Source organism: Doryrhamphus excisus, chromosome 20, assembly GCF_030265055.1.
Source record: "Doryrhamphus excisus isolate RoL2022-K1 chromosome 20, RoL_Dexc_1.0, whole genome shotgun sequence".
NCBI lineage: Eukaryota > Metazoa > Chordata > Actinopteri > Syngnathiformes > Syngnathidae > Doryrhamphus > Doryrhamphus excisus.
In genome coordinates this window covers 12,177,069-12,190,131 of record NC_080485.1, presented here as the reverse complement: position 1 = coordinate 12,190,131, position 13,063 = coordinate 12,177,069, and the positions used below count along the sequence as shown (strand labels likewise).

General features: G+C 42.3%; 1 protein-coding gene across 3 annotated transcripts; it reads left to right on the top strand.

The window, feature by feature from the left end:
- The first annotated feature begins 1,999 nt into the window (after positions 1–1,999).
- ppm1ba (protein phosphatase, Mg2+/Mn2+ dependent, 1Ba) lies at positions 2,000–11,963 on the top strand. 3 transcript variants are annotated; one of them, XM_058058967.1, is made up of 7 exons: positions 2,000–2,370; positions 5,654–6,570; positions 7,016–7,133; positions 7,784–7,898; positions 8,650–8,707; positions 10,577–10,593; positions 11,130–11,963. In XM_058058967.1, coding segments are annotated over exons 2-7 (1,197 nt in total). In that variant the 5' UTR covers positions 2,000–2,370; positions 5,654–5,682; the 3' UTR covers positions 11,131–11,963. The 3 variants fall into 3 exon arrangements, with proteins under 3 accessions (XP_057914950.1, XP_057914949.1, XP_057914948.1); XM_058058966.1 differs by lacking the exon at positions 10,577–10,593; XM_058058965.1 differs by lacking the exons at positions 10,577–10,593; positions 11,130–11,963 and having other exon boundaries at positions 8,650–10,326.
- The last annotated feature ends 1,100 nt before the right edge of the window (positions 11,964–13,063 follow it).

The following is a 13,063-nucleotide window of genomic DNA, read 5'->3' as shown; positions in this document are numbered from 1 at the left end:
TGATTTTAATCAAATAGGAGCGCTGTAACCAATTAATATCAATTGACAATTAAATTAAATTAAATTAAATTAAATTAAATTAAATTAAATTAAATTAAATTAAATTAAGTAGAAAACGTGTTTATTATTAATTTAAGGGGGGCCTATTATGCTCATTTTCGACCCTTTGTTTTGAGTTATGGACTTCTATAGAGCAGCTACACACGATAACCCAAACAGAAAGCTTTCAAAATCTTCCAGAATCTGCACCTATTCCAGCTGTATGTTTTAATTTATTCCACCCATGGCCCACCTCCACTCCACTGGTCACACTCCCAAGCGCTCCCGGGGACTTCCGGACTACTGCCGAACACTACTTTCGGTATAGAAGTTGATAATAAATAAATAAACCCTTTGGGGAGATACTTGAAAAGTGGTTAGGAGCTACTGGTAGCTCACGAGCGACTGGTTGGAGACCGCTGACTTACTGTGTATAAACTCAAAGAGTGGTAACGTAGGTTTACTGCAATATCAGTAGTAGAAATGTGGTCATTACAAGTTTTTTGTGGGACTACCCGTGGTTAAAAAACTCGAGTAGAGGTTACATCAGTGAGGCCACTGATAAATTGTTACTTACAACTTGCGCTTCTGACTCTTCAACATGACCAAGTAACGTTGGAAAGCCGTCGGACTTCAGCAACAGTTTGTCGCATAGTCCATCTTGACCTATGTAAAGCCTACAACTTGTACCAGGGCACGCCCATATAAGGAAGCCTGGCTAACTGTGACATCATTTAACACGAGAATATAACATTCTAACTACATTTATAGGAAAAGTGGAAAAGATTAGTGTGGATAATAAACTGTATATTTAATTGTAATATGACTGAGACAAACAAAAAACCGACAAAGTGTTGTTTATTAATTATTGTATGGGTACTGCCCATTGATCTCCCTACTTCATGCACATTCTTGACATCATAAAAACCAAATGATCATAATGTATTATTGATGAGATACTTAGTGTTGTAAACAATTTATAGATTGGGAGAGACACACCGGCACCGACATGATCCTATGAGCCGCTGTTATGGTCGTCACGGTAAAATACATTAAAAGTAACATTTTTATCTTATCATCTTAATGAGTTTGTGATGTGAGCATCATTTGAGTGGACCTTGTTGAATTTGTGTGTCAGTCATCTGACTGAAAGGGGTCCACTTAGCGTCCCAGTCGGCATCAGACTAAGAATAGCCCAGATGAGGCTCTTGATGAGGGACGCCACTTCTATATCTGCCAACACGAACAACTGAAATAGAAAATGGAGAGTACCTATATCTAAATAATGCAAGAGCAGGACAACCGGACATTATACAGCAATTGTACACCACTGCAATACAACAATACACACAATACAATAATAAACATATTGTTGAATGAATATCTCCCTATTATATTTATATAATCAGGTTTTCATTGGCTTGAGGGCGACTTCTCTGTGGGGTTGTTGTTGTAAAAACTCAAAATGCTACTGATATATAGCAAATGTAGCTATATTTTGTGTATAAAAGGCCGATCGACTACTTGAAAAACAGAATTACCTTAATTTGTTGAACTTGGCTACAAGTAAAGACGACTTGATTTACTTTGGGTACATCTATTAAGTAGAACCACACCTAAAAACACACATTAATTAAGATTTTGCAAAATGCAACAATATGCAGGGTCTAATGTTATGCTCTCCATGCATTTTCCTCCTCTCATGTAGCTAGTAGTATTTTCACTCAAAAACTGCAATTATTATATTTTAACAACAATAATAAACACGTTGTAAAATGAATACATAGGATATTGTTATTGTACATAATAAAGTGCCCAGGCAGAAACACAAAATGAACACTTTTTACAATACACGAAATCAAGGGACCTATGACAGACAGATATAACGACTAATCAAAACGTAACTCCCCATCAGAGTTTGTCCAATCAGAGAGGAGAAACGAATATTGTAGCACCACCCCTCCTTGGAACTTCAAAAAGAACGTCATCCCCTTCATACATTTAACTTAGCATTAGCCACAGCTAGCCGACCGCCCTTAAACGCATTTCCACCGCACAGAAACAAGTATGTTTCTCGTCAGTCAATTTACTGTGCCTACCATGACGTTGGGAGCCTTTCCCCGATGCGGAGACGCGTCGAGAGGGAAGTTAGTCGTGTGAAAGGCAGACTGGCTTCACAAGGACCGCTAGCTACCTAGCTGATGGACGGAAAGAGGCTAATGTTTAAAGAAGCGATAAGCCTATCACAACAAGCCCGGCAGGCTCCTTAAACACAACCTACCTCTGAAGACACAACAAGGACCTAAATAAGACAGCTCATCTCCTACAAAAGTAAGTACTTGGACGTGTCTCCCTAGACAACGTAACGTAAACATTCGCTATTTTAGTGTGCAGCTTGACAACTGTCAAGTTTGCTAGCTGGCTGCTATTAGCGTCCTCCTAATTGGTTTCGGTTTCAGGAAGACACCCTGGGGTTAATTATACATCAATTAGACACCTTGCTAGTGGTTAACGGTTTTGAAAGCAAGTCATTACTGTGTAATTTGCTGCTCAATTGTCTAATAATTCACTGCGTTATGAAATATTTTTAACCACCGGTGGCTGTTTCTTTTTGTATTTTTATACATTGGACTGATTATGTGCTCATTAATGTGCAAGTCTTAAGGTTTTCAACCCTCAATGAGGAATTATTATACAACAACAACACTAGTGTATATGAGTAATGCTGTCTTCCATAAATGGCAGCACATCATCATCATCTGTGGTATGTTTGTGGTGCCATGTCTTTTTAGCTAAATGCTGTGGTCATGTCATGAAACCTTTCATATGTTAACATTTGTTTTTGTCTGTGGTCTTACTACTTTTGCAATCCTGTGGAGTGATTGAGTTGTTGATTCACTCTACTTGTCTTTGTGTTTGGTTTATCAGCTGCCACTACTACTTTCACAGTCACATTGTTCAGGGCTTTTATTTTGGTTGCATGTACTGATTAACTCAGTTAGGTTTGGGCATTGTTTTAAATTTGAACGGTTACGGTTCTCTGTGTCATTGTTAATTAGGTTAATTACTTGTTTATTGACCAGTTTATCTGTATTCGGAGGAAACACTTTGAGATGTATACATATTACCACTGTTGGTAATCTCAGCAAGATTTCTGGGTCATTTCTTCCAACTTTTCTTGCTCAGTGATGCTGATCACATTTTGCCAGCATTCATTTCTTTGCTTGCTGAGTTCAATCAGGTTTAACGGCACGCAGCATATCATGCACTGTCTTCAATATAATCCCCAAAACAACATCAAAGTGAACCTACTCGCACATCAAGCATGTAATGTGATTTAAATACAGTTGGCATGACTTTTACCTACTCTTTACATAGTTCAACCATCATAGTGCTTCACTTTATCCACGATAATTACGGTTTCAACAGGCCTTGTGAATTATGATGGATTTCCCATGCATTCATTTGTGTGGGACAGACCGCCACGATTAAATTTGGATCACCACAGAAGGATTTAATATTACCTTTTTTTTAATGGACTTGGTGCTATCGGAAATGACATAATTTGGAGCTATAACTTTATAAGAGGAATGTTTGATGATTTGTTGTCAAAGACTTTAATCTAACCTGCAGGTCAAGACAGTTGGAGTCAAATCGGAAGTCATAAGCTTGAAATTTTCTAGTCCTTACCGGTCCTAAACACTGTTTACTATCTGTCAAATAAAATTCAAAAGGAAAACATGTTGTCTTGCTGGAAATGACGGGCTGTCCAACAGGATTTGTTTACATTTTACAATAAGCTGATCATCTGCAGCAGACAGGAAGTAACCACTATACAGTAAGAGAGGACACATCTCTCACTTCCCTGCCCATCATCTGATAGACTCCCATCTAGCCCCAGCATTCCCCGACGCCATGGCACTGACAGTGACTGAAGATGCCTGTTCAAAGTGCTCCTCTTCCAGGAAATTGACCGCTCCCGATGTGACTTAGGATGATGACTCATCGCCCTGGCAAGTCGTCCGGCTTGTAAACGCATTAAAGACCTGCATTGATTCGTTATATTTTGTGTAATTCATCCCATTGCTTTAGGAAAACACCAAACAAATGTAGCTTATCCACAAAATACACAAATATTTGATGAAGATATTTCGGTTAAGATCAAAGACCAGACACAAATGACAAACAAATGGCCGCAATTGAGATGGTTCCAATAAAAGTATATATTTTTGACGCACAGCTTTTGTTATTTTACAACTTGGAACTTGGACAGTGGAACCTGTGTTAACGTCCACCTTGGTTAATTTGTTTTTCAGTTAATTTTTTTTTTACATCATGTTCCCGCGTGTGCAACATTATTGAATTTTAAAAAAGAACTCATGGCAAAACAAGAAGGTGATGTCTGTGTGGTGTCTCGTTGCCACATGGTGTCTTTGGGGACAGTCACGTCAAGACTCATGTCTTCACCAAAGGTAAAAGCAGCCTTAAATGTTCATTTTTCCCTTTCACTGTTATATAGTATGCATTTCTATGCATTTTTAATAGTTTTTTCCATGTAAAACAATCACTGTCAAACTATGAAAACGTGTTGTGTGTCAACATTTTTGACTAATTGGATTTACACGAGTTCTTATGGGAAAAATAGATTTGGTTAAAGTACGTTGACCCTTCTGGAATGAATGACGCTAACCACTGCAGTTTCCGCTGTAGTAGTTTACCTTTTGACAGGCTGGCCTGCATGCATTCTATCAGCGACTGGCCGCCAAATTGACTTAGCTCATTAAAACAGCCCTGCTTCTCCGAAAGCTTCAAACCTTCTTGATCTTGTCCACCTAATGTTCAAATAGCCTTTTTCCCCACATCACTTTGGCAATGTTAGCCACCAATGACAACAAACAACAACTGAACAAATCAGCCAAGACTCCATAAGAAACCTCTAACAGTTTTAGCCGGCTGTCTCTCTTATCGCACGTTGCAAACCACCTGAAATGAATCATTTTGTTGCCGTGGTAATCTCGCATGACTGCCACTCCAAGAACCCGTGTAGCCATGGAGATGTCAGAGTCTGCTGACATCACTTTTACAGATTAGCACTTACATCAGTGTTAAGTTGTTGCGAGTGGGTGTTGCATGGAGTTGCTGCACAGGTGGAAAGAGCCGGCGACTCTCATGGCGTTGCAATCCGCTCAGCAAAAGGTTGTGTTGATGTGTTTCATATGGGTCAGACTTTGATTGCTAATGAATGGAGCATAGTGCATCAGTTTCATGTGAGAAATTTGGTAATTTTTTACTCCTGTGATGCAAAGCGTTGTGATATGATATGTGTATGACTTGTATCCTCCTGAAGCATTTTGAGCCGCACACGGGGGAGCCATAGATGTTATTTATCTCTATGTTTATCTCTATGTTTATTTGATTTATTCGACTATGCAACATACGCTTTTAAGATGAATCAGACAATAAACATGGCCATATTGGCATGACATAAGTTGATGTGGTTCCCCCCGGTGTGTACTAATATGTGTGTAAACATGAGGACTGACTTTCACTTAACATTCAGAATGTGCTTTTCCTTTCCTCTGTCCTGTGGTCATCTGTTTTTCCTCGCCCGCAGGCAACCGTGGGTCCCTGCAGACCAGAGCCATGGGTGCCTTCCTGGACAAGCCCAAGACAGAGAAGCACAACTCCCACGGTGAAGGAAATGGCATCCGCTACGGGCTGAGCTCCATGCAAGGCTGGCGAGTGGAGATGGAAGATGCTCATACTGCCGCGTTGGGATTGCCGGCTCCCGGCATGACGGACTGGTCGTTTTTTGCAGTCTACGACGGCCACGCGGGCTCAAAAGTTGCCAATTACTGCTCAAAGCACCTTCTGGAACACATAATCGGCGCCAGTTTAGGGCCCGGAGGGCAGCAGAGCTTGCTGGCTGGTTCAGAGGGCACCACCAACGACGCCCCAGCAGTTGTTGCCCCCACAGTAGAGGCGGTGAAAGCGGGGATCAGGACAGGCTTCCTGAGGATAGATGAACACATGCGCAGCTTCTCCGACCTGCGAAACGGCATGGACCGAAGTGGCTCCACAGCCGTGGGCATCCTCCTGTCGCCCCAGCATTTCTTTTTTATGAACTGTGGCGACTCTCGGGCCGTTTTGTACCGAAACTCCCAAGTGTGCTTCTCCACGCATGACCACAAGCCTTGCAACCCGCGCGAGAGAGAGCGCATCCAGAATGCCGGCGGCTCGGTGATGATCCAGCGGGTGAACGGCTCGCTGGCTGTCTCCAGGGCCTTGGGGGACTACGACTACAAGTGTGTCGTCGGCAAAGGCCCCACTGAGCAGCTGGTGAGCCCCGAGCCGGAAGTGAACGAGATGGTCCGGACCCCTGAGCAGGACCAGTTTGTGATACTGGCGTGCGATGGGATCTGGGATGTCATGTCCAATGAGGATCTGTGCGAATTTGTGAAATCGAGGCTCGAGGTCTCGGACGACCTGGAGAGAGTCTGCAATGAAGTGGTGGACACCTGCCTGCACAAGGTGTGTCCGAGTGTCACTTTACTGTTGCTAACACACACACACATTTCACATCATTCCATGTGTGTCTCTTTTCCTCATTTCCCGCCTCCAAAAAGGCAGGAAGAGTGGTCACCATGGTGCGTTTGTTCCATAGAACAACGGCATGAATGGAGTGAGACCCCTTCTCAGTCATACAATATCTTTACCTCAATGGTAAATAGTAAAATTTAAAGTAGCACATTGAAATATGTTGTCATGTTTTTTTAATACTTTTTTCATTCCACTTAGAAGTAATGTTAAAATCCCGTCCTGTTCTCATAGACCCGATCTTATGTATCATCTCATCTTGTGACACCCCCAAAGTGGACCCCCATCTTTCCAATTTATTTCAACACTTGACCCCAGGAACATCGTTACTCCTCTATCCTGCTCTTACTCGATTCTTCTTTCCTCCCCTCCTTTCTAGGGTAGTCGTGATAACATGAGTGTTGTGTTAGTGTGTTTGCCCAACACTCCCAAAGTGTCAGAGGAGGCGGTGAGGAGGGATGCCGAGCTCAACCAGTACCTGGAGTCCCGAGTGGAAGGTGAGGATAGACGTCTCCTGCCTAAACCGGATTGTTTTATTTTTATTTTGACTGCTTTTTTTTTTAACACACATTTGCCATTTAAGGCAATTCTGTTGAATCAAATAGTGACATTTCAAACAGGTCTCAGCTTTCCTCTGCCACTCTCTGTTGTCTAACCCACTATGGCCCAGTTAGATCCGACTCCATGCGGAAGAGACCACCACATGACCTGCTTTTCCATTTCAGCTAACATCCATCTTCTCTCCTTCCTTTCTACATTGTTTTCATTTTATTCTCTCACGATGCACTTGTCCCTCCCAAGAGCTGTAAAGTTGTTTTTTTGTTGGCCGATTTGGTTCTAAGCTCTTTACTCTGGCAACAAGGACTCTCCGCTACGGCCACATAACACAAATAAACTGATTTATTGGCAACTCATGCAGCATTTACATGTTGATGTAAATGTTTGACTCCATGCACGGACAGACTGGGAAAACAGGGAGAAAGGGACAGGAATGCTTTAGGCCAAGCGTTTTACTGGCCGCTTGCCACCATCAACTAACTTTCTGCCTCCATCTTTCTTCTTGCCCTCACTTCCTCTCTCCTCTTATGTCTGCCCCCCCCAGCTGTGCTCTCATCTAAGTAGCATATATCTCTGCTGTTGTTTTCAGAGATGCTCTCCCGGCCGGCCAACGAGGGTGTTCCCGACCTGGTCACGGTGATGCGGAACCTGTCCGTAGACAGCAACATGCCCTCTCTGCCACCAGGGGGCGGCCTCGCCAGCAAGTAAGTCACAAGGCGTCTTAAAGGTGTATGTTTTAGTATGACACCAAAGCAGTATGTATCTGGGGTGTCACAAGACTTTAAAACGTGACAAGATTTCTCGCACTAAATAAATTAACAAAGTAATTAATCCCACAAGAAATGTAAATGGACTTGTGGCGCTGTGAGCGAGTGTGTGGTGAAGCGAGTCGCTAGTGACTTAGTAGCTAACCAGCATCGTGTGGTGAAGTGAGACTACGCCATTAAAGTGGTGTGTACAGTGTAACAATGTTAATGTCGCTGCAGCTTGGTTAATATGCAGATCACATTATGTCAATGTAAATGCTTCTTTTTAGCTGTTTTTATATCTTTAGAACGCACAGAAAGATAGACATGTTAATGTGTCTACATAAGGAATTTGTTTTTCTTTTAACATGAATTGTATTGTATAGCCCTGTGATTGGCTGGCGACCAGTCCAGGGTGTACCCTGCCTCTCGCCCAAAGACAGCTGGGATAGGCTCCAGCACCCCCGCGACCCTCGTGAGGAAAAGCGGTAGAAAATGAATGAATGAACTTGAGGGTGATGAAACAAGTATTAATGTCAAGGCTCTGTTGGCAATCAAGTGCACTAAACTAAATTGCCTTGTTGATAGTAGTAGTAGTAGTAGTAGTAGTAGTAGATATAGTGTTTTTTTTTTTGATATACAGTACATCCACGCTGCCATGCCTTTTATTTTTTACATTAATTTTGTGCTTCTGCCGTTCATCTTTCAGACGCAGCGTGATTGAAGCAGTGTACAACCAACTAAGTCCATACAGAGAGGAAGAAGGGGTCAGTACGATGCTATCAAAGCTTTTGTCAAGTCTGCACCTCACGTTTAGACGACATCCCTAGCTTTGCTATTTCACTCTGAAAGGCGGCCATATTTGTGTGTCAGTGACGTGCAGTCAGGGGAGGCAAAGGAGGCGGAGCCTCACCTGTCATCATGAAAAATATACCGAATCATGATAACAGAGAAGAGGTGGGGGGCTGCTGGGATCTGTCTGTAGAGAGGAAAAGGTACCAACTTAATGGGCGACATGTATTAACATTAAAAAAGAGTCGGCGCCTCACCAGCCATGAACCTTACGCACGTCACTGCTGTGTGCGCACGCACACTCAAAACGGCTAGGTCAGCATCCCTGTTGTTAATGTCAGTGTTGTATTGTATAAAATTTCTTTTTGCTATTTTTTGCTGCTAGGTCACTTTTTTTCCAATGAGATCATTGCACAACTCAATGTTCCCGTAGCATATAGGGACTAGTTTGCTTCCATTCCCCACCCTTTCCACACACCCACTTTCAGAGTTACAAGAGAAGGAATTTGGGCACCTACAGTATGTCCAGGCCAAAATTCTACTAAGTTGCTTTTAAAGTAAGGGTTCACATTACACCTCCCTGGTAAGGCTTGGTAAAATTACCTTCAGCATAATCAATCACTGTTCATAGTATGCTTTATTTATTTTATTATGGAGAGTATCTGCTGAAGGACATATTGGGTGTCTACACTCACAGGTTGAGCTTGCATCATTAATGATATCTATCCATACATCCATTTTCTTTGCCGCTTGTTCTCATTAGGATCATGGGTGAGCTGGTTCCTATCCCAACTGACTTTCTAGGCGGGGTACACCTTGGACAGGTCCACAGTCAGTTACAGGGCACACATACACAAACAACCATGCACACCGATGGACAGGTTAGAGCAGGGGTGTCCAAACATGGGCCACACACGTCGGGGAAAAAAAAAACGCATCTCAGCTCTGCGATATACAGTCGATGAAAAACCTTATAAGTATGGTCTTTGCTCTTAAAATACAGTCGTAGTATGGTGTCCTCACTTTATCGTGCTTTTTAAATGGGGTACATATGGTCTATTATTATAATAGGCCATTATTTAATTATTATTATTAGTAGTAAATTTTAAATTATTAGCATATATTAAAAATTTTACCTTTTCTTGCCCTAAATTAAGTATTTTCAAACATAAAAATGGCTAAATGAAGTAACTAAATAAACTGAATATATAAATACAAGGGAGAAGCAGCGTTCCCTTGTTTTTCATGTAGTATTCTTCATTGGCCACTAGGTGTGGGTGTTTGGTGAGACGGGCACAATAGTGATAACTTCATAATAATAATAATACCGCTACTGTTGGGATCTTAACTCACAACAAGCTAAAACTCAACTCTGAACCTCCGACATCACTTCCTGTCCTCTACACATCTGTCTGCTCGCCACTAAGGTCCACCAGGGAACACACACTGTTACACACATAAACAAGGGTTTTATTTACATCTTAAATGGCTAATTTACTCTTATTATTATTGGGTGATAATATTGGGACCAATTTACCGTAATAAACGAGTCCGTACATAGCCACGAAACATCGTAACATATAATAATAATAACGTAATAATAATGTCATCATCTTTGGATCAATGCAGTAAAATTGGATAATTTCCCACAACACAATAATGTGCCACAACACTGGCCGAACTCGGATGCTTTAGGGGGAGGAAGCTGGAGTACATCTTTTGTATTGAAGGTGTACCTAATGTTGTGTCCTTAGAGGCGCAAACGACCACATTAGGGCGGTAAGTGCACACGTAGAGGGATGCACAGAGTGTCTAACTGTGTCTTCACCCTCTGCTTAACGCAGCCCTCCTGTTTCATTTGGTAAGTGATCGCATATATAAATGTTTTGCCCATCCCCCTTTCTCCCCCCCCAACTTCCTCTCACCTCCACACATGTATCTTCACAATTAACAGTCTTGCAGGCATGTGGAGTGGCCACCTTCTCTGTCCCCATCCATGTCCGCTCCTGCGTCTTGTATGCCGACAGCGTCCACTGTCTAAAGTTTTTTCAGGTCTTTTTTTATGTGACAAAACACGCATGCACTGTCCGCACACGCATGCACCGCCCCCCCTCATTGCGGGTCGTTTCACAACAGCAACAACCCCCTGTCTCTATGTTGGTTTTCACTTCAACAAGACCAAGAACGTTCTTGGACCTTTTCCTGCAGGCCTGAGAGACTACCAGCTGAAAGTGTGCCCTGGCTTACTTACTCTGCTTTAACCTTTCATTTGTGTTCAGGTAGAAAGTGGGGAGTGTAACCTCTCTCCGTTATCAACTGTGCTCTCTTTTCCTTCTAATCTTCTTTTCTATTTTGTTTTTTTTTTTTCTCCTCCGCTCGCCGGCGTTCCCCTGGCAGAGCGGCGCCGACCTGGAGAGTCACTGGTAGACGTTGACAACAACTTCCTGATCTGCCGGGTGGATTTAAAACCGAAAAGCCGGGAAAGAGCTGGTCTCGGATCACAAGTGATTTCTTTACATTTTCCCCACGCTGGAAGACCACAAGAAGATGTCCTGGTGGGGAACACATGGGAGCAAGTGTACGTCTCTTTCTCTCTCTTTTTTTTTTTTTTTTTGGACTGTTCTGAATACATTTGGGCTCCCTGTACCCACTTCCTGAGATTTCTTGAAGAACCTCACACCACCTGTCCGCCATTTCCAAAAGCAGCCTCTCCTGGACCGCTACTAAAAAGGGACCTAAGGAGTGAACTTTAAAAAACTACTTTAGGACCTGAATAGCCATTAAGTCCAAAGACCCACTGGCTCAAAGAATCAGTCATACGCCCGAACACAAGGGGGCGCTCACTGGAGCTCAATGGAATTTGGCTGGTTCAAAGTGATGTCAATCCGGTGTGGATCCTTTTGCACGTGCTTCCTCCTCAACTCGCCACTTGATCAGTATTCACGCGACCCGAAACACCCGGTTGTCATTCACAATAGTATCCTTTACAAGTTCTAATGATATTGATAATAATAATAATAATAATAACACAAAAGTGTACATTTTGAGTGAAATGACAGCCACGTGGCCTAACACGGTATGCGCCTATGTGATTTGTCTGTGTGCATACGTGCTACTCACACAAACCGTATTCCCACACGATGACGTTCCAAAGACTTAACACGATCCTGCTTGTGCTGCCAATTTCCTTTTTGTGATTTGTAAAATCAATAAATAATGCCAAAAACATCATTTTCAACTCTTGAAATTTTTGCTTTTTTTGTATTCCAATGCTTGAGCTCATATTATTTTGTTGTTGTGGACTTTATGGCATACAAACGTATTTGAGGTACCTCGCGAGTAGGGTCGGGCGATATATTTTTTTTATACATATATAGAGTACTGCTATGATTAAAAAAAAAAAGAATTATACCGGTATAAATGATGAGCGTAAACAAGCAGAGTTGATGACAACGCCCTACGGCGGCTGATATATAAGATGAATCAAATGCTGTCATCGTAAGGAGATGGAACGTTAGTGTGGGGAAGCATTTACTGGCAGACCTTAACGGGTTAAAGATCCACTCTGATACAAAAAATTGTTTTCCTCCAATTAGCAGTATGGTACAGTAAAAAAAGAAAATAAATCCTACAAAATTACCATTATGCTCATATTGGGCGCTATGGATAGAGTTGTGGACTCCTATGATAACCCCCAGAGAAAGCTTTCTAGAGCTTCCGGATTCTGCACCTCTTTCTGTAGTGTTTCTATTGATTTCCTGCTTCCCACCCAAACGGTTTGTTTAAGTTATTCCACCTCTGCTGTAATTGGTCTCACTTCCAAGCGCTCCCGAGGACTTCCGCATATGTTGACCCCACATTTACTAAGGGCAGGCAATCTGCAGCCCATATAAGGAAGTCCGGCTCGCATTGACCTCAGTAGAACTTGTTGTTTTCATAAAATACCGTGAAAACGAGCATGCAGAGACACCCAAGCCTCCAAATGACGCCTGGGTACAGTTTTTTGTGGATTAGGGGATGATGCTCATTATTATTGTCATGGTTACTTATTTTGGGGATGACTGGGTCAAATGACTTGTATATTCCAACTTATTATCAGGGACATAAATGAACCCAAATAAAAACATAATGTAAAATAAACCATAAGCCCAATGAAACACCATTTTGCCTGTCGCCATGAAACGTGTGTGTTGTGCTCGTGCATGTGACCTCTGTGCAGGATCTTGCAGATTGTTCTGTACCAGGACAGGAACCGCTATGGGGAAAAAGTCTCCGCAACCATTGAAGATGAAGATAGGTAAAAGTCACTTGGTTTGAAGGTCAGGGGAGGC